This window comes from Microcaecilia unicolor, chromosome 12 (genome assembly GCF_901765095.1).
Source record: "Microcaecilia unicolor chromosome 12, aMicUni1.1, whole genome shotgun sequence".
Classification (NCBI taxonomy): Eukaryota; Metazoa; Chordata; class Amphibia; order Gymnophiona; family Siphonopidae; genus Microcaecilia; species Microcaecilia unicolor.
The window spans coordinates 42,806,175-42,828,242 of record NC_044042.1 but is presented as its reverse complement, the minus strand read 5'-3'; the positions used below and the strand labels follow the sequence as shown (position 1 = coordinate 42,828,242).

Genomic DNA, 22,068 nt, shown 5'->3' with positions numbered 1-22,068 from the left:
CAGGCAAGCCGTCTCCCACCACCAGGATGCCCAGAACCCCAGCCCAACGGAAAAAGACAGCGCTGCTTCCCACAGCACATTTCTCTTCCAGTGTTCCCCTACAGCAGCCCTGAAACGGCCAAAAAATACCGACAGACCAAGAACGTGCTCCTCTACCTTCCGCCCATCTAAAACAACACTGCTGCCTCAGCACAACACAAAAAAAAAAAACGGAAAAAACAATCCACCACTCAGCAAAGGCTGACCCCCCTACAACCACATTTACATTTCACCAACAGAAAGACCCCCCTCCACAAACCTCCTTCACAGACAAAACCACACACACACAATACAACAGACACACACCCTCAAAGCCACACACCAATCCATCCCACTTTGCCAGCATAGCACAGCACATCCCCCAACCCCCCCAAACAAAAAAACAAAACAAAAAAAAAGACACACATCAACAACCTGCACACACACCCCACCCTCACACACTCACACACACACACAAAATAACTCTGTGACACATACACACACACAAAAAAAAACCACATGCTAGCGCCCGTTTCATTGGTTTCGGAAACAGGCCTTTTTTACTAGTATATATATAGTGTATTTTTTTTGGGGGGGGGGGGGAGATGGGTGGACTGGGAAGGTCATGCATTTCCTCTCTGTTCTCCTCTCCCACCAAGTTAAAAATCCTACCTTTGCTGGTGGGGATGCCCAAGCCCTGAGGTTGAATGTGTACATGGTGGTAGTGGTAGGGAGGGGGGTAAGTCAAGGTTTAGATGATGCTCCAGCAGCTGGCTTCTAAGTTCCCCAGGGGTTTGTGCTGGGGCCGCTACGTTTTAACATAATTTATAAATGATCTAGAGATGGGAATAACTAGTGAGGTGATTTAATTTGCTGAAAACACAAAGTTATTCAACGTTGTTCAATCGCAAGAAGATTGTGAAAAAATGCAAGAGGACCTTATGAGACTGGGGATCCAAGTGGCAGATGATGTTTAATGTGAGCAAGTGCAAAGTGATACATATGGGAAGGAGAAACCCAAAATATAGCTATGTGATGCAAGGTTCCACATTAGGAGTCACCACCCAGGAAAAAGGATCTAGGTGTCATAGTTGATGATATACTGAAACGCTCTGCTCAGTGTGCAGCGGTGTCTAAGAAAGCAAATAGAATGTTAGGAATTATTAGGAAAGGAAAACAAAAATGAGAATGTTATAATACCTTTGTATCGCTCCATAGTGTGACCACACCTCAAATACTGTATGCAATTCTGGTCACAACATCTCAAAAAGATAAAGTGGAATTAGAAAAGGTACAGAGAAGGGTAACAAAAATGATAAAGGGGATGGGACAACCCCCCCTATGAAGAAAGGCTAAAGTGGCTAGGGCTCTTTAGCTTGGAGAAGAGATGGCTGAGGGGAGATATGATAGAGGTCTCTAGAATATTGAGTGGAGTGGAATGGGTAGATGTGAATCGCTTGTTTACTCTTTCAAAAAATAGTAGGCCTAAGGGGAATGCAACAAAGCTACTAAGTAGCAAATTTAAAATTAACCAGAAAAAATATTTCTTCACTGAACATGTAATTAAACTCTGGAATTCATTGTCAGAGAATGTAATAAAAGCAGTTAGCTTAGCGGGGTTTAAAAAGGGTTTGACTAATTTCCTAAAAGAAAAGTATGTAAGCCAATATTAAAATGGACTTGGGAAAATCCACTGCTTAGTTCTAGGATATGCAGTATAAAATCTGTTTTACTGTTCTGGGATCTTGCCAGGTATCTGTGACCTAGATTGACCACTGTTGGAAACAGGATACTGGGCTTGATGGACCTTCGGTCTGTCCCAGTATGGCAATGCTTATGTTCTTTAAACCTTCTTCCGCTCAACCATTCCTCTCGCCAAGCTTTGTCAGCCACCTTCTAGCTAACCAGTCACCCACCCATCATCTCTAGGAAGTCACTCTCCCTCCCTAAGTTTGCTCCAGCTCCCAGCCTTCTCTCCCTCCCACCCAGCTAGCGAGACATTCTGAACTGGTTTGAGTCAACCACTCCTCCCCTCATCTTACTGGTCCTGATACTCCTACCCTACAATGCTGACACTGCAATCTTTCTGCTTGACAGTTGCTACCCATTCGCGATTTTCCCGCTTGCACTCATTTGGTTCATATTTGAGCTTTGCAGGGCCTGAAATTCTGCAGTGGTCTTGCAACACTAGCATACAAATTTATGCATCATGTGGCTTAAGCCCAACTGAGAGCCACATGGCCACAAGTACAGGCAAATCCAAGGCACCACAGCCAAATATCTAAGCATCATGACAACCTGGCACTTGGAGATTGATCTCTGGCTAAATTCATTTTTATCAAGTTCAGTAAAACTGGATTACAAAGCTCAGGCTCTGCATTCTTTTTGGTGGTCTTCCATAGCAACATAATTGTTTATCAACAACATATATCTGCTCCCTAGTCACGGCATCATTATATTAAGAATGAAACAGCTTTTTCTTGATGTACAATGCTCCCTCCCCAACTGTATGCCTGGAAACAAAAATAAAAAAAACACACCAGCTTCCCATTTGGCATCTAGGAGCATCTCAACTCTTGCTGCCCCAGGGACCACATCAGGCCCAGGATAATGCCATTGGCTAGCAAAGTTACCAGATACATCCGGAAGAAGAGCACATCCAACACGTATCCCACCTCCAACCACTCCTTGCCAATAGCAGGGTGCTCCTCTTGCTTCTTCAGCTGCTGGTGAATGGCCATGATCTCCTGAAGGATATTGTCTTCTATAAGAGCACCCTCTCGTTGAGGCAGTGTCTTCTCATAGTCCTTGCTGTCCTCACGGCTATAGTGGCTAAATTTGGCTGCAAGATGAGAAAAAAAAATCTCTTCCATAAGTCTGCCTAGTGATAACTCAGCAGTTGAAACAAGCAAATTTGTATTCAATTTATATTTAATTTCAGGGGAGAAATAAATATTGAAAGATTTGAAAGTTCTCATTAGCTGTTATGAATCTCAGTAAATCAGGGGTGCTGCTAAGCTGATCTTCATCAGACTTTGTTCCAGGTATCACATGATACAAGCAAAGCATGAATACAACACAAATACTACTACTACTACTACTACTTAGCATTTCTATAGCGCTGCCGGGGTTACGCAGCGCTGTACAAGTTTAGACAAGGGGATTTTTATGCAGATATCAATAAATACATGTAAAAATGTAAGGTATGAGCACAGCACAAACAGCTGGAGGCCAAATTATCAAAGCCCTGTGCAGACATCACATATACAGCCTTGACAGTACAGAAAGCTGAGGAGTAGATTTTTATCATAGCCCTTTTCAGGCTTTATAAAGCATGCATGCAGCACAGACAGCTGAAGAGTACTCAGGAAAGGAGATTTAAAAAAAAAGCATTATAAAAAGTGCCTTTAATGCTGAAAAAGATATTACCTGTTCAGCTACTCCTTATGACTAATACACTTGATTTCAGAAAACATTTTTTCAATGGCATTCTCCATCATTTGAAGGTATAGAGAGTCAGGGGGTTGATAGATATCTCCTAATTAAGGACTGAATGATGATTGCTACATTTGTATACTTTATGATAAGTTTCAGAGTTTGAAGATTGAAGAACATTTTCTAATTCATTAATTGCTCTTAAGCACATATCTTTTTGTCCACTTATGGTTTTTATCATTGTTTTTATGTTTATTTAGCTTTTTAGAGTTTTATATTGATAATGTGGTTTCACTGGCCAACTATTTCAACGAAAAAGTCACTAAATTACACAACTCTCTTACCCAACAAAACTGAGATATTGATAACTTCTTTAATTTACTTGAGTCCACCTCTGCAGACCACCCAGCGGATCGTTCCTGGCTGCATTTCACCCATCTCTCCATCAAATCAGTCATCAAAGCAATCTCTAAATTCTCTAACACTTTCTGCAAATTGGATATTTGCCCAAATTATCTACTGAAATTCGCTCCCCCCTGTTATATTCAAGATATCACATCTCATTTAAACTTTTTGCTTAATTATGGCTTTTTCCCTAAAAACCATGGGAACATCCTTCTTACTCCCATTCCTAAGGATAACAAGAAGAAATCAAACGACATTACAAACTACCGTCCAGTCGCCTCCATACCCCTAATAGTTAAATTGATGGAAAGCATGGTAACTAAACAACTTACGGAGTATTTGGACAAGTTTTCCATTTTACAAGATTCACAATCCGGTTTTCGATCCTTATATAGTACTGAAACGGTGTTGGTTACCCTAATATCCAAGTTTAAACAACAAATTGCTGCTGGTAAGAATATACTTCTTCAATTCGACTTGTCCAGCGCATTCAATATGGTTGATCACGATATTCTGTTACATCTTTTGGACTATTATGGGATTGGTGGAAATGTACTTAAATGGTTTACAGGTTTTCTTTCACTCAGATCCTATCGAGTGAAATTAAATTTTTTACGACTTTGTAATTCTTTATATTGTTACTATGTAAGCTGCATTGAGCCTGCCATGTGTGGGAAGGCGCGGGGTACAAATGTAATAAATAAATAAAATAAAATTTAACTTTATCTTCTCCATAGAATGCAGCTTGTGGAGTCCCTCAAGGCTTGCCACTTTCTCCTACATTGTTTAACATTATGATGACCCCATTGGCCAATGCCCTATCCAAATTAGGTTTAAATCCATTTATTTACGCAGATGATGTTACAATATATATACCTTTTAGACAAAACTTGGATGAAATTACCAATCAAATTACCCTTGGTTTGAACACAATGGATAAATGGGCTAACTCATTCCATCTGAAGTTGAATGCTGAAAAGACTCATTGCCTCATTCTATCGTCACAACATAACAAATATAATCCTACTACTTTAAATACTCCTAACCTTTCTCTACCTATTTTGGACAGTCTGAAGTTATTAGGGACTACAATTGATCGACTCTTAACACTGGAGGCCCAAATGACTCACACCACAAAGAAAATGTTTTATTCAATGTGGAGACTTAAGCGAATAAAACCTTTTTTTCCTCGTGATGTCTTCCGCAATTTTAATACAATCTATGGTTTTAAGCCAGATGGACTACTGCAACGCTATATATGCAGGTTGTAAGGAACATCTACTCAAGAAATTACAGACTGCTCAGAACACTGCGGCAAGACTGATCTTTGGTAGATCTAAATTCGAACCAGCCAAGCCTCTTCGTGAAACACTACACTGGTTTCCCATTAAGGAACGAGTTGCCTTTAAGATCTGCACTTTAATTCACAGGATAATTTACAGGGAAGTTCCAGAATATATGCTTGAATTGGTTGACTTACCACCTAGAAATAGATCCAGTTTCTCACGATCCTACTTGAATCTACACTACCCAGACTGTAATGGCCTTAAGTATAAATCTATTTATGCCTCCAACTTCACATTTATAGGCACACAATTGTGGAATGCTCTACCCAAATTAGTCAAATGTACCCAGATCTTAAAATTCAGAAAATTATTGAAGACTGAAATGTTCAAAAAGGCTTATTCTCCAGGCTCAACATAATTCAAATTAACTTCTAGTCTAACAAAGATTCAAAGACACTATCTTTTTATCTTCAAATATTGTTGTTTCAAATGTTGTTTACTATCTTACTTTTAAACTGTATAATTGTACTTCATGCACTGTAGCCTTTTTTACAGATTGTGTAAGCCACATTTGAACCTGCGATTGGTGGGAAAATGTGGGATATAAATGTATTAAATAAATAAAAAATGTTAACACATCAAGATTAAAATGAGGCATATGTTTGCTATTTTTATTATATATGTTCTGTTCTAAGCAGTTTTGAACCTCGGAAATAGCTTATATTCTTTTAAAATAAATAATTTAAGCAATAAAACATATATTAGAACAAAATGGAAGGTGAGATAAAATAAAACCCCAAATAGATTGAATGTAGGCAGAGACATGTCTGTTGGTCTTATTCATAGCTCCCATTAACTCTAGATATGCCTTAAAACCAGCTATACACTTGGCCCCATCCATTCCACCTGTGCTGGTGCTGTTTTCCTTCTGCAGGGAAATCTCAGAGCTTCGTGTCTGAGCCATGTGGAATCTTTTCTTATCCTGGATGCAGAGTATGACTGCTATTTTCTCCAACACCAGGTATTTCATCCAGTGAGGGACATGCGACTTCAAGTGTTGGTTATGCACCAGCCGAACTACTAGAATAGTCTCAGTCAGGCTTGTCACCAGTAATGCCATGCATACTGCAAAATACACCCCTACAAAGACAGAGAGAGAGAGAGAGAGTTTTCAGTTGAAATATCATAGGTGCATATAGAGGGGCATTTTTGATATTACATCTAAATCCAACTTTGGATGTTTTACTGAAAACATCCAAAAATCAAAATTACCCTTTTCAAACCAGAAAAACATCTCTCTTTTTTTCTTTGAAAATGACCATTTCCTAGATGTTGTTGTGCTTAGTATGTCTATCTTTTTGGACCATTAAAAAAAAATGTCCAAGTGAAAAACACACAAAATCAAGCCATTGTGAAATAGGAGCCAGCTTTCCTAGTAGACTAGCCACACAGGCATCCCAGCAGAGCAGTGGGGCACTACAGTAGATTTTACATAAAAGGTCCTAGGTACACATCTCATCATTACCCTCTTTTATTGTATGGTGAGCCCTTCAAAACCCACCAAAAACCCACTACTACTACTGCTTAACACTTATATAGCGCTACAAGGCATACGCAGTGCTGTGTACCATACACATAAAGACAGTCCCTGCTCAAAAGAGCTGTACCCAACTATACATCATTACAATAGCCCTTAGGGCTGCAGGTGTCACCTATATGTGGATACAGTAGGTTTTGGGGGCTGACACTTTCCACCACAAGTATAATAGAGTGGATTCTGGGCCTGGGTCACCCTCTCTACAGTGCACTGCACTAACCACGAGACTATTCTAGGAACCGGCATGCTGCTCTAATAGGACTGGCCATAACATTTAGGAGGGGGGTCAGTGACCACTGAAGTAGTAAGGGGGTATCATTCCTTTATTCCTGAAGTGTTTGTCTGGTCATTTAGGGCACTTGGTTTATTAATAAAACAGGTTTAGACCAAAATGTCCAACTTATAGCCCTGGATATTTTTGTTTTGTTCCATTATGGTAGAAAAATGTCCAAGTGTTATGAATGCACAGATCCCGCCCTTAACACACCCCTGGTATGCCCCTTTATGATTTGAATGCACTTCTGATGGACTTCATAGAAGAGCGTCTAAAAATTGGTTTTGAAATTACCAATTTGGATGTTTTTATGAGAAAAACATCCAAATACAGATTTTTGCCACTTTTTGGACATTTTCTCTTTTGAAAATGAGCCCAATAATCATTTGGTTCATGATCTTTCAGCTTCCAGTGTCTACCATGGCTACCTATGATTACTTTCTCTTCACCACCTTTGGCCAAAAGCCAAAAAGTACATAACTATCAGATGCAAGATCCAATTTACGTTCTTTACCTATCAGTGGAGTCTGAGTAGCAGTTGCAGGGAGAGTATCAGACACAATAATCAGGAAGACTGAATAGCCCAGTAGGAGGGTGATTTTAAAGGAAACTCGTTCCCCACAGTTCGGTGGAAGATAAAAACCAAATATATCCATCATCATTAGGAACATGCTGGGGAGGAGAAGATTCACTACATAGAACAGGGGTCTCCGCCGTATCGTGATCTGTCAGCAGAGAAAGAAGAAGCAGGAGGTGAGGGTGTAGACCAATGAAATTTTATTTGTTTATATATTAAATTTATAGGCAGTGGTGTGCTGGAGCCGGTTCGCAAGAGCTGGTTGTTAAATTTTCTTCTGACTTGCGAGCCGGTTGTTAAAAAGCGCAAGCCAGCTCTCCTCCCTCCCTCCTCCCTCCCTCTGGATCCGGTCCCTCACCAACCTGACTCTGAGGAGTCACCCTTGTCCTTCGAATTCTTCGGGGCAGGTAGTCTTGCCTTCTCGCTGCCAGCGTTGACTCTTCCCCGCTGCCGGTTCACGCTTTAAAAATGGCCACCAAGACTTCCAGAGGTGGCCTCGCGAGACTTCTGCTGAAGTCTTGGAGGCCACTCTTTTAAGTCTCAGTGGCCATTTTGAAGCGCGATCCTGCGGCGGGGGAGAGTCAGCGCTGGCAGCGGGCAGGCAAGACTGCCTGCCCCGAAGAATTCGAAGGACAAGGCAGGGTGACTCAGAGTCAGGTCGGTGAGGGACTGGATCCAGAGGGAGGGAGGGAGGGAGGAAGGGAGGAGAATTCACCGAACAACTCGGGAGGGGGTGGCAGGGGAGAGAAGGGAGTCGCTGGGCATGGGTGGATGGAGGGGAGAGAAGGGTCGCTGGGTATGGGTGCATGCAGGGGAGAGGAGGGCCACTGCTGGACATGGGTGGATGGAGGGCAGGAAAAGGAGGGTCACTGGGTTTGGGTACATGCAGGGGAGAGGAGGGTCGCTGGGTATGGGTGCATGGAGGGCAGGGGAGAGGAGGGTCACTGGGTATGGGTGCATGGAGGGCAGGGGAGAGGAGGGTCGCTGGGTATGGGTGCATGGAGGGCAGGGGAGAGGAGGGTCGCTGGGTATGGGTGCATGCAGGGCAGGGAGAGAGAAGAAATGCTGGACATGGATGGAGGGGAGGGAAGAGTGAGGAAGGAGATGAGATGAGGGAAAAGGAAGAGAGGAGAAAAACTGCACATGGATGAAGAAAATAGGCAGAAGCTGAGGACCAGAAATGAAGAAGAAAGGAGGAAAGGAAAGAAATAAATGGAAAGGAAGCCCTGGAAACAGAGTTAAGAGGACAGATAGCAGCAGAATCGGATACTGGGCCAGCATGATCAGAAAAACAGTCACCAGACAACAAAGGTAGAAAAAAATCATTTTATTTTCATTATAGTGTTTGGAATATGTTCACTTTGAGAATCAGGTGCTCAACATTAAAAGTTTATATTTATTTACTTATTTATGGCATTTTATCACACATTAAACATGAATTAGATTGGAACCTGGGATCATTTAATTTTTTTTTCCTGGAGTAATGCATTGCCACCCCCCCCAGGCTCTCTCCCCGGCTATAGCCAGCTCTGCAATTTGGGGGGGGGGGGGCGCAGAGGGGTATGGGGGGCACCTAGGGGGACCGGGGAGAGAGCCTGTTGTTAAACATTTACCAGCACACCACTGTTTATAGGTCACCTTATCACCATATGCTCAAGACAGGCTACAAACAATAAAACATATAAACAATACAATCATTTAATAAAACATTCAAAAATAACAAAAGAAGAATCTGCTAGCTATGAAATAATCCCCCAGTGGATTATGTACTGCAGGATGCTGTGCGAGTAGGTGGAGTGCTAAAGGATCATGCACTCTGCCTACAATACTGAAAAGCCTTCATAAACTGAAAGCAATTTTGTTTATGGAGTAACTTTTCTAAAAAAAAAAAAAAATCAGTCCAAGATGCACTTGCTTAGAAGACTCTTAGAACTTCTTAATCTTATTCTGCAGACCCCACAGCCAGTCTGGTTCTCAGGATGTCCACAATGACTACGCATATGAAAGTTATATGCAAATATACTTCATGCATTACAGATATTCTGCAAACCCAGCTGGTTGGGAAACTCAGCATAATGGCTGTAAGATCAAAGAAGGAGATGAAGGCTCCGGTTTCTTGCCAGATTCACTGTTTTTCAGTTCCCGAGACAATTTATAAAACCTCCCTTCTTCCTCCTCCTCCACAGTAGGTGGAGGGACAAAGATATGAGCAGGGCTGGTTTAGCAATTTGGCAGATTAAATAATTGTTTAGGATGGCAGTTTCAGGGTTGCATAGAAGTTTGCATGTACTGCTTCCATTGTATGCAAATAGATCTCATACATATTCATTGTGGAAATCTTGAAAACCCAACTGGGTTGTGGCCCTCAAGAACTTTGGTTGCCCACCCCTGCAATAGATTCTGATGGCCCCACAAACTCAAAGAATCATCAGCACATACATTATCCAGAGCAAGTGTTCTCAACCGAGTCCTTGGGATACACTTAACCAGTTAGGTTTTTAGGATACTCATAATGAATATGCATGAGATAGATTTGCACAGAATGGAGGTTGTATATGCATATTCATTGTGGATATTCCATAAACATGATTGGCTAGGTGTATCCTGAGAACTGGATTAAGAACACCTAATCCAGAAGAAGGCTGGGTAGTTTTTGATTATGGAAAGACAGACTTGGATGGGCTGGAGTGGGCCTTGATGGCAATTCTAGGAGTAGGGAAGTAACATCAGTGCTCAGAGCAGACTTCTTTGCAAAGGCAGATCAAGAACAAGTAGGCTATTTTATATCACGTTCATATCATATGCTATGATATTATCTCAGAGGGAGATGAGAAGACAACACTGTTGGATTGTTGGTTTAATCAAGTATTGACAATGAGTGTGACTATGCTACAACCAAAATTATAAAACCACTCTTTTATGATTGTGTCAAATATAACTGGTTGGTGGTGTGGCAATTTGCCGACTGCCCTATTTGTGATGCTGGTATATGATCACAAAGAAGTGTAACCTGCATGAAGTTGCAGGCATGGCTTTGGCCCCTTGTTGGCAGACTAAATGGACCATGCAGGTGAGCCGTCATATACTTTGTTACTATGGTGGTTATTTCAGAAGCTCTATTCTTGCTTTAGATGTCTGAAAATTGGCATTTAGACGTCCAAATCCTGAATATTTAAAGCCAGGATATGGATGTCTAACACTGCTGTATGTCCATATGGCAAGAAGGCGTGGTCCAGGTATGTTTCAGGCGCGATTAGGGAGGGGCCAAAATATGGCCTTCCAGCTCTGATGTCTATATCTAAAAAGAAGGACGTTGTTATTTAGATCTGGTACTTGGTATGTCCAGGTTAGAAAAAGGTGCTCTGACTGAGCAAAGCATGACACCTTAATCCCCTAGTGGTTGCTGTCCCCCTCCCTCTCTCTTGAATGTGAAATTGGCAAGAGATACCAGGCTCTGTGAATTCTTAACAGAATATCATGCACATATAGGGAGTAGCCTAATGGTTGGTGTAGTGAACTAAGAACCAAGGGACCCAAATTCAAATCCCATTTCAACTCTTTTTTTTCATTAAAATGTGAGTCCTCCAAGGATAGAAAAATACTTACTGTACCTGAATACATTAAAACCTGCAAGCCTGAAGGCTATTGAGCTGGTGTACATTCAGGTATGTTAGGTATTTTTTTGTTTCTGGAGGGCAGGTACCCTACGAAACCAACTGGCTGGGTGTGTCATGAAGGCTGGAGTGATAAACCACTGTTAATAAATTCCTAGGGTGACCATATCTAAAGGGAGGTCTAGATTCTTAAGAAACTGGATCTACAGTTCACTGTGGAATGGAATAGAACCAGGACTGGCTAAACCTGTGTGTTTGGAGCTGCATATTCCACTCCCACCTCCACTTACTCTGAATTGCAACTCTGCAAAAATGTCATTGCTCTCATTGAATATGTTGTATTGATGCGTTACGTTGCACACTTCCCACTCTCCTTTGTCATCTTTCCCATGTACAGGCTCATTCCACAGTTTGAGGTCAATGTCTTGCTCTGAGGTGCAGAGGAAAGAGAAGGAAGGTAAGGTTAATGGATTTGATATATCGCCTTTCTGTGGTACAACCAAAGCAGTTTATATGTTATGTGCAGATACTTTCTCCGACTCCAGTAGGCTCACAATCTAAGCGGTCAGTTGGGGATAGGGAGAACAGGCATGATTTAAAAAAAATCTGGACCTCCAACATTAGCACATCAGGGAGGCTGAAGAATCTAATCTGTGCATGGTATCCATCATCTATACCAAATAATCTCACCAAGAAAAGTGCAGCTGAACAGTGTGGGAAGCAAAGACTGTTTACCAGCCACGTTGATAAAGGTTGTGTCCACCGTAAGCCTTTGAATCAGGCAGATGCTAGTGGTAGTGATAGTGCACAAGCCTTGGGTGAAGATAAAACTCTGTTATTTCTGGTATGAAACTCGCTATTGTAAATACTTTGGGCAAACATTAAGCCTAGATATAGTCATTAGGGATGGCCGGCCAGAAGGTTTTTGGGTTGCTGTTGTTTCCCTTGATGTTTCTGGAAATGTTAATTTTCATCGTTTTCATTTGCCCATCTTCTTTAACATGGAAGTAAACTCGTATAAAGTGCACTCTTTGGAAAGAGTGTGCGCTATTTGGGAAAAAAGCTGCACTGTTTCATGACAGCATGCTCAGTGGTTCACTTTTGGGAAAAGAGTGCACACTCCTTCAGAAAGATTCTGTCCTTTTTCCAAATAGGGTGCACTCTATTGAAAAAAAAAATACACACTATTATTGGCAAATAAAAAAAACACAAATTTTTGTGGGTTTTTTCTGCACATTTTTGGTTTTTAATGATATGCAACATTTGCATTCCCCACGTCATTGCAAATAACAGTTATATGGGATTTCCGATTGGAAAATGGAATTCTGTTACTGATGATATACCCTTCATATCCTCATTTAAGAATAATGGTCATTTCTGTCCTGTGGCAAGCAAAACCCATGTAGAGAGATTAATCCCAGGAGAAAATGCACAGCAGGTTTAAAATAACCATACACTGGGTGCATAGACTGCGAAGGAATGAAGAGACAGGATGAGGGCAATAATTCAAAACTTGCTGCTTTGGTGCAAACCCCGCAGGTACATTGATCTACAGGGTTTGCATCAATAATCAAAGTTAAAACCTGCATGGATGTTAGCTTTCATTACTGTACAAGGAAAATATATTTCTAGAGAATGTACCTGCCTTTCTGTCTGAAAATATGCTCATCGTTTTGGTCCTCTGCATAGCTCTACCTCAATCACACCCCTAGTCCTTCTCTGCTTAGTGCATGCCAGCTAGTTGAGCAATAACAGAGCTTTGACATCCCATGGGAAAATACTACTTTACCCACAGGCAGGGCTTTGATTACCGACCTCAAAGTTACCATGAAGAAATTAAAAATGGGTAGTCTAGGAAATCAGATCTGCTTAAAAATCTTCCTTTTTTTAAATCTGTCACTCTCTTGTCAACCATCCCATCTATCCCTGATTCTCATCCACCCAGCTCTCCCTGTTTCTCACCTAACCTACCCCTCCCTCTTCCTGTGAGACTGTCATTGGAATGCTTTTGTGTTTCACTTATATATTCTGATATTTGCCAACATTTGCTCATTTCTAATCTGAAGAAGAAGGGTTACCTTCGAAAGCTAATCAAAAGAATAACTTTGCTGCTCTGCTCTCACACTGCCCTAGCACTGTCCAGGTGGCACCGAGGTGGTCTGTGAAGATATTCAGTGGCACTATCTGGATAATGCCACTGAATATCCACAGATAAAAATGGCTAAGATAAACATATGGAGAATAGCAGCAGTTATTTGGATATTTCCCTTCGAATATTCAGTCCTATATTTTTAAAGTTCTATGTATTTTGCATGCCGAGGCCCCCTTTTACTGTAGTGGGTAAAAGGGAAGTCTTGCTTTCCTGCAGGAAATGGCCACGCAGCAAATAAAGTATTTACTGCATGGCCATTTTGGGGGGAGCCCAGTGGTAACTACGATTACCACTAAGTACACACCAGCGCAACAAAAATAAATATATTTTTGTAGCGCCAGAAACGACGGGGCACTGGGGGTGGGAAGTACTGCGGGCTGCTGTGATAGCCCGGCGATACTTCATGTTTAGTGAGTGGTAAGCCCGTGTTGGGCTTACCGCTGCTTAGTAAAAGGAACCCACAGTGCTGTACAATGGTAAGGAGTATTCAGATATAATAAGTCTCTGCCCCAGAGAGCTTAATTGCCCAATGTTATGAGGAGTGTTAGTGGGCAATGAGAAGCAGTGAATCTGCGGTTCCGATCCCACACATCATTGTTCTAATCAGTAGGCCAGTCTTCCTCCTCCATGTAACCACACCATTAGGAATTTGACATATGGAGGGGCATTTTCGAACGGGGCAAGCCATCTCTAAGAGCGCCCATCTCCGAGGACAGCGCCGCGAAGGGGTGGGGCCAACCGTATTTTCAAACGAGATGGCCGGCCATCTTTTGTTTTGATAATACGGTTGGGGCCAGCCAAATGCCAGAAATGGCCGGGTTTGAGATGGCCGGCCAAATCCAAGGCATTTGGTCGTGGAAGGAGCTAGCATTTGTAGTGCACTAGTCCCCCTGACATGCCAGGACACCAACCGGGCACCATAGGGGGCACTTCTAAAAATTAAAAAAAAACATTAAAATTGCTCCCAGGTGCATAGCTCTCTTACCTTGGGTGCTGAGCCCCCCAAATCCCCCCCAAAACCCACTCCCCACAACTCTACACCATTACCATAGCCCTTATGGGTGAAGGGGGGCACCTACAGGTGGGTACAGTGGGTTTTGGGGGGGGGGGTGTTTGGAGGGCTTCCATTTACCACCACAAGTGTAACAGGTAGGGGGGAATGGGCCTGGGTCCACCTGCCTGAAGTGCACTGCACCCACTAAAAACTGCTCCAGGGACCTGCATACTGCTGTCAGGGAGCTGGGTATGACATTTGAGGCTGGCAAAAAAAGTTTTTAAAGTTGTTTTTTTGAGGGTGGGAGCGGGTTAGTGACCACTGGGGGAGTCAGGGGAGGTCATCCCCGATTCCCTTTGGTGGTCATCTGGTCAGTTTGTGCACTTTTTTGGGATTTGGACTGGAAAAAAAAGGGATCAAGTAAAGTTGGCCAAATGCTCATAAGGGCCAGCTTTCTTTTTTCCATTATCAGGCGAAACCGGCCATCTTGTACCACGCCCCCATCCCACCTTTTGTACCCTGCCAACATGCCCCCTTGAAGTTTGGCCGGCTCTGCGACGGACTGCAGTTGAGGCCGGCCAAAATCAGCTTTCGATTATGCCGATTTCGCCAGCCTTGAGAGGTGGCTGGCCATCTCCCGATTTGTGTCGGAAGATGACCGGCCTTCTCTTTTGAAAATGAACTGGATGGTCACACGATGATGAATCACAAAGCCCAATTTGCTTTTCCGCTAATGATAACTTACTGACATGCAGCCAACTGACGAAGGTGAGGTTGCAGATCTGCAGATCAAATGGGAAGTTATAGATGTTAAGGCTGCAGGACGTCACTGCTTGGATGGGTTTGTAGTTCCTCACTTTTCCTTCAGAGGTGACATACACATATGGAATGTTTGGAGTCATTTTAGTATCCACACTACAAAGGTGAGCAGAAGTTTAGCTTTTAACAAAATAATATTTCATAGTGATATCAATTCCTAGTGGTAAAAGCTATGGCATAAGTGGAAGATTTCTGCATTCAGGAGCACTTATTTTCTGGGAAATTTCACTTTCTCTTATTCTTAGGAACCATATTTGAAAACAGCGAGGACAACATGGAAAGTGATTTAAGACAAGAGAGGCTCCTGCCTGGTTAAATCACACTGGCCAGGCCACATACTGATATTAACTAGCATCTAATTGGAGACTGCCGCTGAATATTAACTCTGATGACTGAGGCATGATAGTCTGGGGCAGTTCGGCAGGTCAGTGGCAGTGCCAGATAACTATAGTTAACATAGGACAGCAAAAAAGATTGTCTTAAGTAAGCCAAGTAGCTATCTGGGCACCGCTGTTGAATATTGGCAGTACCCAAGTAATTCCTGTTGGCCATCTTGTGCCTGGATATTCCGTGTCAGTTTCTGGATATGGTTCAGTATTGAGTATCTGGGTACAGTTCCAGGTGGCAGCCAGCATTTCAAAAAATGCTGACCACAAGCAGCTGAATATTGGATGCACAATTTCTTTATTTTTTTTTCTAATTGTCAAAAAAAGATGTACTCACCAGATGGTTTGATATTGTTTTCAATAAAGTCGTGTCACTGCTGGGTGTGTCCACCACAATACATTGAAATAGAGGTCAAGAAACAGGTTGTATCAAAGCTCTTTTAAAAGACTAACATAACATGTCATGATCAGCTTTTGAGGATGACAGTAACTCTTGAAAAAGAGCCAAATAAATTGAGTTAGTCCATTAAAAATGTTTTTACCCACAACTTGTTAATTGACATTATTTTTTAGAATGACTAACTTTGGAAGACGATAAATACATTGATGGCCCGTCTCACCTTCAGCTCATGAAGAGGAGGCCTGGAGCCTTGGCCTGTCTCATCAGAAGTTGATAAAGGGGATAGTCTGGGAACTATTGCAGGTAGGGAGCAGAGAGAGGGGAATGAATGGGTGGGGTAGGGGAGGATCATAAGCAGAGAGGGGCACAGGGAACAAATGAGAAAGCTGGCATCTATGACATAGCAAGATGCAAGGAAACAAAATAGTGCTGTGGTGGTGAGAGATTCCACTGTGTATTGTGTTCCTGTTATAGGTAATGGATGCCTCATTCCTCTGTGTGCAGATTGTAATAGCATATCAATGCATTGACAAATGAGACTTAAATGCAGAAAGAAAAGAAGAGGAAAATGATACAATGGACACCCCCTAAATAAAGATGGAAGGCACAAGAGTTTCCAAAGTTGTGCTTTATGGCCAAATAAAAAAATGGACAAAGGTCACAAGGAAGAGCATGGGCTTCAAAGGTACCCTAAAACACAGCAGCTGGAAGGACATGGCCTTGAACAGGGTCAGAGGAAAGTGGCCATCCAGAGCTTAAAAAACAATAGACAACAAGTATAAAAGAAAGGCCAGTGCTGCAATTTCATCAACCACAGACTTTACCTATGTTACTTAGCCAAAGACTCATACATCATCATTGATGGGCAACTCCATCTGTGTTTGTGATTCTGTATGAAAGTACAGAGATGCTTTATATTAAAAGCATCTCCCCATATAAATAGCGACATTTGTACATGGAGATTGTATACATATGTAAATGGTTGAGATCCACACACAAAGCAGAACTTTCAAGGGGGTGAGGCTTGGGCATAACTTGGGCAGGCCAAAAATCTACATGTGTATTCCCCAACTTAGATAAGGAATACACATCTATGAAAATAAAAATTCCCTATCAGGTTTTACACCAGCTCAGAGTCACACACACAGTGTTATATAAAATGCTCATTTCAGCCCGGACTTTACACAAGCTAAAATTGTGGGCGCGCTAGAGACGCCCATAGGAATGCATTGGCATCTCTAACATTTAGCGTGTCTACATCTTTAGCGCGCAGCAAAAACGTGAGCACGCCTTAGTAAAAGACCTCCTAAAGAAGTAATTCTCCTTAGTCCATTGAAGTTTATTTCTTCCACACTCACACAAAAAATTGCAGCCTCAGTACATAATTGGTGGCACTTGCACATATAGTTGGATTGTATGGGCTATAAATAAGTTAAATAAAGGTTTGTAAAATGGATTGTCTACTCATGTAAGTGCCAACTTGTTACATGTGGAATTTGTGAAATTACCACTTCTACATGTAAATGCTGACCCTTACACATAGAAGATGCCATATTGATACTGCTCCTTTAGAGCATGTGCACATTTGTAAAATGGCCTCTCCCACGGTGCAGTCCAACAAGTACACATACATTCCTGCTCTTCCTTATATGTACTTTACAAAAGTTCCACATTCAGTAGAGCCATTTCTAAAGTACAGGGGAACCGAACATGTCCTAACCTGGAAGTCTTTACTTTTTTTCCAAGCACTAGAATATAACTGCTTTCCCATGGAGTACTAGGAGCTTTTTATTTTGGTATATTCTGAAAATATTGAATAAGAGGTACCACTGGTGATACTGGTGATACTGAGGGATTTATCACTGTGGAGCCTACAGATTAATGAGCATGTATCATACTAATCAGAAAATTATGACTCTTGCGATTTAAGACCTTTCTTTCCATAACATGTGGGTTGTCATGCTAGCATGAGAAAACCTTGTGAAAATATTGATATCTAATTGCATCATTTAGGGCCTATTTCACATAGACCTTTCCCTAGTCAGAGCCTGTGGGAATTTTTTTTTTAATAAATCTGGCCCATAAGGTCCCTATAAAGGCAAGGATATATTCTGGACAATACATTTGATCCTTTTAATGTCCTCAATCAAACAATTTCAATAAAGCTTTTGGGATCAGTAACAGGCTGAAGGGAATTGGAGCTAGTGCACTTGTGGAGCTTTGAGAATCCTGCAAATACTGTGATTCCCCCCCCCCCCCCCCCCAACATCTAACATCAAGCTGTGGCTACTAAAGGCAGGAACAGAAACCTTTTTAAGAATAGAACTTGTGTACCCTGTCTTTACAGAGATTTATAGATCCATATGCATGGATGAGTAGCTTAATAGTTAGTGCAGTGGGCTGCAAAGCAGGAGAATTGGGTTCAATTCCCGCTGCAGCAACTTGTGGCCCTGGGCAAGTCACTTAACCCTCCATTGCCTCAGGTACAGATTGTGAGCCTACTAGAGGCAGAGACTCCAATATTCAGACTGCAGGAGATAGCCGGACTGTCTCCCGTGGTCAGAGCTAAACCTAGATATCCAAAGCCGGTCCGTTTCCGGCATTGAATATCTAGTTTAACTTTGGCTGGTCTGATTTTAACCGGCCACGCTGATACTCAGCGCTGGCTGCTTAAAGTGAGACAGGCCAAAGTTATTCTTGCTATTATGGCCACCAATTATGGTGCCAAATTTGGCCAGTCGGGTTTCAAAAATCGTGGGATAGCCGATTATATCTCGCGATATAACTGGCTATCTTTAAGCCGCTATCTGACGATATTCAGCATTGGATAGCCGGCTATCTGGCACTGAATAAAGCCAGATAGCCACTTCAGTGCCGTTTTAGCTGCCTTTTTGCTTTAAACCTTGGGCGGTCAGAAAGTACCTGCATATCATATTTGTAAATTGTTTTGGTTGTACCACAGAAAGTTGTTATATCAAATGTTACCATCAAGTTTATTAAAATATTTACTATCCCGCCAATCAACAGTGTGTCTAACTGGCTTATAATCTAATAAGTGGAAGATATAACGAAAGGCACATTGAAGACTGATTACCACATAACCTCACACAAAAGGAACTGGGAAGAACTACAATATTGATAGGAAAGGGAAAAGGTCAGGTAGAAAAACAAAGGGGAACTGTAATCACCAGTGTTTCAAGTTTATTAAAAGATTTACTTATACCATAGATCAGTTCTGCTTTACTGTGCTTGCCAAAGAGCATAGAGCTGCCCAAGTTGAAATAAGATGAATTCATCAGTACACTCAACTTTCTACTTACAACTCATTGATGACTACATCTGGCACCCAGATCCTTTCAATGGGTATTGATATGTTCTCGATACAATCAAAGTTCTGCGGGTCCCATGTAAGAAATTCATCCCTCCAAAACTGCAATGAAAGCGAGAAACCCAATGATGTGCTCAAAGTGATGCCTTAGGATGGAGGCAGTTTTGCATGGCAATCCCTTAATACCTCACCCACTTAGGCTTGACAAAGCAAGAACAGCCTCCTTTGGTTTAGTTTATTAAAGTTCAGCCATGCGACTGTACACTGGGGGGTTTCAGGGTAAGGTCATTAACTGGCTCCATTTTTTTAGGACATGTTGATTCAGTCCTGGTTTTACCTCATTGCATGTATAGTAATGTAGCTCTGTTTTTCTTAAGGAATACAATAAGGAAATTAGAACTGTAAGCGCCTGTATGCATGGGAGTAAAATCAGAGCCGTATGAACCTTTCCTGAAAGATGGGTCAACTTGGCGCCTCTCTTTGGTACACGTACACCAAAATTCTGTCATATGGTCAACTAGAATAAGATGATCACAAATGACAAAATCATAACAAACAGAGTCAGATAGTTTTATATTTCCTACACTTGTATTTTTGATTTTGCTAAGAAATGCAGGGCTACAATTCCCAGTAATACAATGAGATGAAACTAGGATCAACTCTCAATGTTTTCAAGGATTGGAGTCACCAGAAAATCCTGAACTGATGAAAGGAAAAGGATATTTGATAACCATGGGGCGAAAAGACAAATTTAGAAGGTAAAGAAGAAAAGAGCAAGTAGGTCTTCCATGAGGGAAAATCACAAGTTCAGAGGGTGAAGAGACAGTGCAAATCTTCCTTGGGAAAAAATTACAAATTCAGAGAACAAAGAGGAAGAGAAAGTTTTCTTACAAATGTCACAAGGCCAGATGTGTGAAATAGCTTCTTCCATTTTATATTTATGGGAGTATTCTTTTTCTTTTGTGATCCTCAGTGTCCTTCAGAGACAAAGTCTTACATGAGAGAATGTGAGGTTTGTTGTATGTTGTCACAAATGGTAAAAGCCCAAGACAGAGTTGTGTAAATTTCTGTGAGTGACTTTCCATAAATACAGGACAGACTGCTATAATAGCACTCTTTGCATTTGCAGACTGGATTTTTTTTTTTAAATTGCATTTGCTTACCTGTCTGTACCAGATGTAACTTCTCAAGATTTCATTTTTCTCATCCTGCAAACACAGAGAACCAGAGAAAGGAAAGATATTATTTTGACAGAATGGAGTGACAATAAATAAGGAGTTTCTTAGGACTCAGTAGGTGTCACACATGGGAGTCTTTCTTCACCAGTTGTCAGGGTCAGACACTGAGTGGTAGCAGTGGGATTAGAACCTGGATCTCAAGTTCTGTACATTAATCTCTAGCTCACACTGCCAGCAAGAGTAGGAAAGTCTGGCCATGTACTAAATGCTGTAGAATATAACAGGGTTGGTTTTGACAGTGAGCTTGATAATATACGTATGTTCTTAAGTGTTTAAAAAAGATCAGTCAGTTAAATTACCCTAATATGAGCATCCGGTAAAAGGAAGGTTTTGATCCATGGTGCAGCTGCCCCTTCAGTTTTGTGCATGGTTCTGGTTAATCCCTCTCAAAAAAGATATAATAAGGGCAACCAAAATGATACAGGGGATGGAACAGCTCCCCTGTGAGGAAAAGTTAAACAGGTTTCTCTTCAGCCTAGATAAGAGATAGTTGAGAGAAGATACGATAGAGGTCTATAAAATTAGGAGAGGTGTGGAACAGGTAAATAAAAAACTGCTATGCACCCTTTCTAGTAGTGCTGAATTAGGGAGCACCCCATGGAATTAATACATAGCACATTTAGTATAAATTGGAGATTTTATTCATGTAGCATACAATTGGTTTTTTTTTTTTTTTTTTTTTTTTTTGCTGGAGGATGAGGTCAAGGCAGCTAGCCTTTGCTGCCTCCTCTGTACCTATGGGCTAGATTTTTCTGCTCTTTCCATGTCCATGGAATCACAGTAGACCAGAGGCATGGCCTAGAACCAATATGGAAATTGTCTTTCCCAACAGGAGTCTTTATGGTTGTGATACCCTTTATAGGACCAATAAAATAGATTTTGTAGCCTACCTATCTCCTCTTCATACATCAGCTGTGAGGATGATAAAGGGGATAAATCTCCTCCCATATGAGGAAAGGCTAAAGAGGTTAGGGCTCTTCAGCTTGGAAAAGAGATGGCTGGGGGGGGGGGGGGGGATATGATTGAGATCTATAAAATCCTAAATGATGTAGAACTGGTAAATTGAATTGATTTTTCACTCTTTCAAAAAATACAAAGACCAGGGGACACACCTAGAGTGACATGTCTTATATAACCTCCCTATCAACCCACTCATTACTTTTACCTCACCCATTTCTATTCTTCTATCACCTTCTCCCACTACTCCAACCAGAGTTACACCTAATCACACTGACCACCCTTCAACATCTTCAGTCCTTCTGTGACTGTTCTCTTGTGCTTGACTGCTTAAATATTAAATGCTTTACTTTTTGTCTATTTAGATTGTAAGCTCTTTGAGCAGGGACTGTCTTTCTTCTGTGTTTGTACAGCGCTGCGTACACTTTATAGTGCTCTAGAAATGTTAAGTAGTAGTAGTAGGTCTTGAAAGTTCATGAACAACAATTTGTCTTTATGGTGCTCTTTTAATAGGTATTACCACCTATGAGTTTTCTCAAGGACCAAGTCCTAAAACTCTTCCCCACTAAGAGTTGCAGAAATATGTAG

General features: G+C 41.6%; 1 protein-coding gene across 1 annotated transcript in view; it reads right to left on the bottom strand.

The window, feature by feature from the left end:
* Window positions 1–2,576: 2,576 nt before the first annotated feature.
* Window positions 2,577–22,068, bottom strand: part of LOC115482141 (5-hydroxytryptamine receptor 3A-like) — a 31,881-nt gene continuing 12,389 nt past the window's right edge. Inside the window, exons 3-9 of the mRNA XM_030221712.1 lie at window positions 20,449–20,493; window positions 19,278–19,387; window positions 15,098–15,267; window positions 11,497–11,636; window positions 7,530–7,740; window positions 6,030–6,284; window positions 2,577–2,860 (exon numbers count right to left, since the gene is read on the bottom strand). Of these exons, the coding sequence (XP_030077572.1) occupies window positions 2,577–2,860; window positions 6,030–6,284; window positions 7,530–7,740; window positions 11,497–11,636; window positions 15,098–15,267; window positions 19,278–19,387; window positions 20,449–20,493 (1,215 nt within the window). The remainder of the gene's footprint in view (window positions 2,861–6,029; window positions 6,285–7,529; window positions 7,741–11,496; window positions 11,637–15,097; window positions 15,268–19,277; window positions 19,388–20,448; window positions 20,494–22,068) is intronic.